Below are 5,285 nucleotides of genomic sequence, written 5' to 3' on the forward strand. Positions count from 1 at the left end.
CCTGACTTCCCTGTCAACAGTATATATAAACACGTTGAGCTCCTGGGGGTGGGGGGCGCTGTGGCTTCTCCATCCACGACCATCCAGTCCCAGCTGTCCTAGAGTCCATGTATTTGTCATTTCTTTATTCTCTGGCTGTCAATCCCTAGAGCGGCTCAGAGGGAGGCACTTAGAGCCGGATGAGTGGAGGGGGAGATAGGCCCGAGAGGACAGGGCCTGAGTTCCCCTGTCTGCTGGTACCCACCTCTAAAACTCCCCAGGAAGCACCCTATGTGGGTGTGTTTTCATGGGAAGAACCTTCAGTTTTCACCAACCACTCTGAGAAGGTTAAGGAAGACAGTACCAATCACCAGTGCCCAAACCCATCAACCCACCACTGCCTGTTCTCGCCCTCCCCACCCACCAGGAACCAGACCCAGACCAAGCAGGTTGCATGGCAGCCCTTGAGGTCCTGAATAACCAATAGCTTAAAAAAAAATCTTTAATGGAATCTGTGCTCAAATAATATGTTACAACAAAAATATACAGAATGTACACAATACAAAAATATTTAGAAACCAACGTTGCGGCTAGTGTTTTTTTTCACTTAGTCCTGGGAGGGGCAGCTCACTGATGGGCACTGTTTTTAAGGCAGAGGAGAGTCAACGATTTGCAGCCAGCTCTCGAAAGCACACAGCACTGGGTAATCCTCATTATCTGCAAACTGAATTGGACACTAGAGGAAGATCTGGGTTTGGTGAGTGATGCCTCCACTAATGCTCTAGGCAAGAATGGTTCTTGCGGAATGGAGACTCACAAGAGCCCCGTTAGGGAGCTTCTCCTAATTAAAAAAAAGATCAAGTGATGAATGGTGTCATTAAAGAGAAATTCCTCTTTTTTGAAGGCCTGTTTTCCCTTCTCTGGTTTCCATGATTCCTCTCTCCTTTAAAAGCAAGCTAGTCTACACAGCTGCTGTTTGGGGGGATTCCCCAGCCTTTGAGGCCAACCTACAGCCACTAGCATGAGGAGTGAATCCCAGCCTTGGCGGGTGGCCACATTGGAGAGGCTGAGGACCTCAGGAGAATGGAGACCAGCTGGGAAGGGTTGTTGAGATGGAGAGGACCAGGAGCCATTCTCATTCTCCTGCCTTGCTCCTGCGTGCTCTGATCCTCCCGTCTCAGACCCATGGTTCCTCATCCTGGGCTCGCAGGGCCTGATAATCCCAAAGGCAACATAAAGGTCATCTGCCTCACAGCCTCCACTTAGGGTTCCCAGAAGCTCCTAGTGCCAGACTGAGTAGACAGTCTCAGAGGAGCAGAGGCCCTGGGCTCTAAGTCTACAGTTACCTTGCCTAACACCAGACTTGGCACCCCAGGCTGCTGGGACACTCCCTCAATCTCAGTCTCCCTGGAGGATTACTTCCAAGTCCCCTCTAGATGGAGCCATCTAAGCCTACAGCTCCTCTCACTCTGGACCCTCACCAAGCTCCCCCAGCTATTCCCTAAGGCTAAGTTTTTCACCAAAATATATTTTATGACAGCTTCTAGTCCCACCAATTCTCATGGGGAGATGGCCACAGTATCACTGTCCTGGGCTTTCATCCCAAAGACTCTCCTCCACAGCAGGCAGTACAGACATGAAAGTTCCGGAACCAGAACACAGCTGAGAGTTTCCTCCCAAAGGTCCTGGTAGGGCTTTGGTCTTCCCTCTAGCTTGGACAATTTTTCCGCTGGTCAGTGGTGCTCAGCAGGTATCTGGGAGGGCCAGATGAGAAAGAGGGGTGCATGATGCTAAAAGCAAGGTCACTGAGTGAGCGCTCGAGAGCACACAGCTGCTACCCATTTCAGAAATCCCCTATAGACATCCCCACGTGTACAACACTGTCTCCCAATTCCTTCCTCTGCAGCTTCTGACTTGTCTGCCATTGCACACACACAACCCAGAACCCTGTCTCCACACCCAAAGAGGGAGGCACAAAGTAGGATCAGAGCAGTAGAAAGGAAAGTCCAGATAGGTCATGGAAGCAGAGCAATGGTGTGACTCATGACTACAGGCAGGAAAAGGAAAACTGGTCCTGGGACTTTCCTGAGGGAACCTGGGATGAAGGCCATTGCCCCAGGCACAGGGCCCTCCCCTAGGGCAAGAATAAGGCCTGGAGCTTATAGCATCTCCCTGCCCAGCCCTAGGGGCAATGCCATAGCACCCATTGACAGGACCCAAGCCTGGGGCGATCTGGGCTCCCCCACATCAAAGTCATCATATCCATTGTTAGAGCACCAGACCTTGAGCGGCAGAGAACATGGCCTAGCCTGCAGTCACCTCTGGGCTGGGGAAAACCTGGCTGTGGCTACTCTCAGACTTCTTTGTGTCTCAGTGTCTCTCCAGATGGACAACTAGAGAAAAGGGCTATTTGCTCACTCGGTGGCAGTGAGAGGGGAGCACAAGGGACAGGCCCAAGCCACAGGGACAGCCACTCTCACCCTGTCTCAGACCTTACCCCAAGCCCATATCATCAGACCAGCCACATCTATCTGCCCAGCATCCTTCCAAACCAACACACGCTCCCCAGCTCCAAGAGTCTCCGGTTCTCCCTGCTCTCACTGAATTGGAGATGAGAAGCAGATGCAGGATGCTTCCTCTGGATGCTTCTGTTTCCCCTCCCTGCCTTGGTCCTCTGGTCCCTTAGGGGGGTGGTGGCAGCTTCAAGTCCAGCAGTGTGTAGGCAAAGATGTTCCAGAAGACAGCAAACAGCACGAAGATGGTGTACATGGTCACAAAGATCCACCACAGCGACTGGTCCTGCAGCCTCTGTTCATAGTTTCTGAGAACCACCACGCCCAGGGTGATGCCCACGGCCACACCACCCAAGTGTGCCACAAAGCTTGGGTGAGGGCACGGGGGATAAGCCGATGGATGGAAACGGAGCCACACAGCCCTCCCGAACTCCATACTCACTGCAAAGGGAGGAGACAGAGAGACATCATAGGATGGTCCCAGGCAGGGGTGGGGAGAGATCAGGCACACCAGCTACCCAGTATCCATTAACTCATTCACTGTCATGAGGCCAAATGCAGTAATCAAGGAGACAAGACTATCCCAAGATCTACAGGGCTTGGAGATAAATCATCAATCAATTACATTCACAAGGCCATTTCATTAAGAGATTCGGGCATGAGGCAAAAAGAAATGATAGAAAAATCCAAGCTAGGTGCAAGGCAGGGCATTCCAAGAGGGTCTCTTGAGGAAATGTCAGACAGGGCCTCTCAAGAGAAGATGTTTGGACTGTCATCTAAATGTTGAGAAGGGCCCTGCTAGCAGACTCTAAAAAAGGCACAGCTCTGTCCGAAGGCCCTGGCATCTCTGTGGTCACGCTACATCCTGGGAATATTTCTTCATCTGCCCACTGGTATAATGCATCAGTGTGCCTGGATGCACAAGTAGAACATGGCCAACAACTTCTGTGTGCATGGAACACTGCATTCTGTAGAGTGTTTCCACCTGTTAGTTAGAAACCTCCAGAAAACCCTGAGAGCCAGTGCCTTCGTGCTCAGGAGAAAGGGGTGGACAGGGAATGAAGATGAAGGAGGAATTAAACGAAGTCTGAACTCCATTTTCACTATGGTCCAGTCCTTCCCTTTGTGAACTTTCTAAGTCAGCCAATCAAATAGGGATGCTGTCTCATTGAAAGGAAAAGGCTGGGCAATAGTGCCATTCCATGTCCCAGTACTCAAGGCTTAGGAAAAGGACCTCCTTTCCTTTCCTTTCCTTTCCTTTCCTTTCCTTTCCTTTCCTTTCCTTTCCTTTCCTTTCCTTTCCTTTCCTTTCCTTTCCCCTTTCCTTTCCCCTTTCCTTTCCCCTTTCCTTTCCTTTCCTTTCCTTTCCTTTCCTTTCCTTTCCTTTCCTTTCCTTTCCTTTCCTTTCCTTTCCTTTCCTTTCTTTTCTTTTCAGTACAGGGCCTTACTATTGAGTCCCGGATATACTAAAAGTCAATGTAGTCAAGGCTGTCCTTGAACTCACAGAGATCTGTCTCTCAGGTGCTGGGATTAAAGGCATACCACCATAAAGCCTGGCTGAGAGTATGTTTAAGTTACAGGTCACTGTGAGCTGCCCAGTGTGGGTTCTGAGACCTGAGCTTAGGTCCTCTGGGAGAACAGCCAACACTCTTAACCACTGAGCCTGAGAGAGAAGGTATTCTTAGCCTTATTTTACAGACCAGAAAACCAAGCAAATCTGGCAGATTAAAAGACAGCCCTTTGAGGACAATGTTGTACCACTTCTTGTAACAGAGTGCCTCTCCCACCTTTAACCATTTCACCCAGGAATCTTCCCTTTGGGAACAGATTGCTAGATGTCTTCAGAAAGAGTTGCAATTTCAAGGACAGCCAGCAGAGGGTAGAAAAGGAGCAGCAGGGCCTTTCTCAGCCATGCCAACCTGGTGGCGTTTTCCTGCTGAACTTATTTCCTGGAGCCAATTAAGAAAAAGATGATGGATCCCACCTCTCCATCACTGTTTTAGCTTTTGTGAGTTAAAAAAAAAAAGGCTCTTTTATGTATTGGGTTCTTTGCATGCATGTATATCTGTACACCAGAGGATAACATCAGACAGGTGTGGGCTGCCATGTGGGTGCTGGGAATTGAACTCAGGACGTTTTAGAAGAGCAGTGAGTGCTCTTAATCACTGAGCCACCTCTCCAGCCCCAGAGTTATGATGTTTATAGTGTTTTTTACGGAAGAAGGAGGAGGAGAAGTGGGAGGAGGAGGAAAAAGGAGGAAGAAGAGGAAGAGGAGGAGAAGGAAGAGGAGAAATAAGAGGAGGAGGAGGAAGAGAAGGAGGAAGAGAAGGAGGAGGAGGAGGAAAAAGGAGGAAGAAGAGGAAGAGGAGGAGAAGGAAGAGGAGAAATAAGAGGAGGAGGAGGAGGAGGAGGAGGAGGAGGAGGAGGAGGAGGAGGAGGAAGCAGTTAGCAGAAGCAGAAGCAGAAGCTGGACTTGACTTTCCAAAGGCCTAAAGTAAGAGTGTTGAGGAGAGGAGTGACATATTTGAACACTCTGGGTGTATTGCCTTTGAGTTGAGTGACTTTGGAACTCTCCAAATCTCAAGTTTACACTTAAAAATTAAACCTAATAATATGCTCTCCATACAATGTTTTAGAAACTAAAGACTATGTCTCTGCTCTCTGTTACTAACCCACGCTTCCTTTTAGACTCACCTCTTTACATTTCAGGATGAGCCCTGAGGCTTTAGGCCCATTCCCCTTTCACTGTGTGTGTGTGTGTGTGTGTGTGTGTGTGTGTGTGTGTGTGTGTGT

At 49.4% G+C, this 5,285-nt stretch overlaps 1 protein-coding gene across 1 annotated transcript in view; it reads right to left on the reverse strand.

Annotated features, from left to right (window-relative positions):
* Positions 1 to 457: 457 nt before the first annotated feature.
* The window catches only part of Rhbdl3 (rhomboid like 3), a 55,644-nt gene continuing 50,816 nt past the window's right edge, over positions 458 to 5,285 (reverse strand). Inside the window, exon 9 of the mRNA XM_028759376.1 lies at positions 458 to 2,933. Within this exon, the coding sequence (XP_028615209.1) occupies positions 2,662 to 2,933 (272 nt within the window). The 3' untranslated portion in view covers positions 458 to 2,661. The remainder of the gene's footprint in view (positions 2,934 to 5,285) is intronic.

Source organism: Grammomys surdaster, unplaced genomic scaffold, assembly GCF_004785775.1.
Source record: "Grammomys surdaster isolate TR1022 unplaced genomic scaffold, NIH_TR_1.0 126278, whole genome shotgun sequence".
NCBI classification, from domain to species: domain Eukaryota; kingdom Metazoa; phylum Chordata; class Mammalia; order Rodentia; family Muridae; genus Grammomys; species Grammomys surdaster.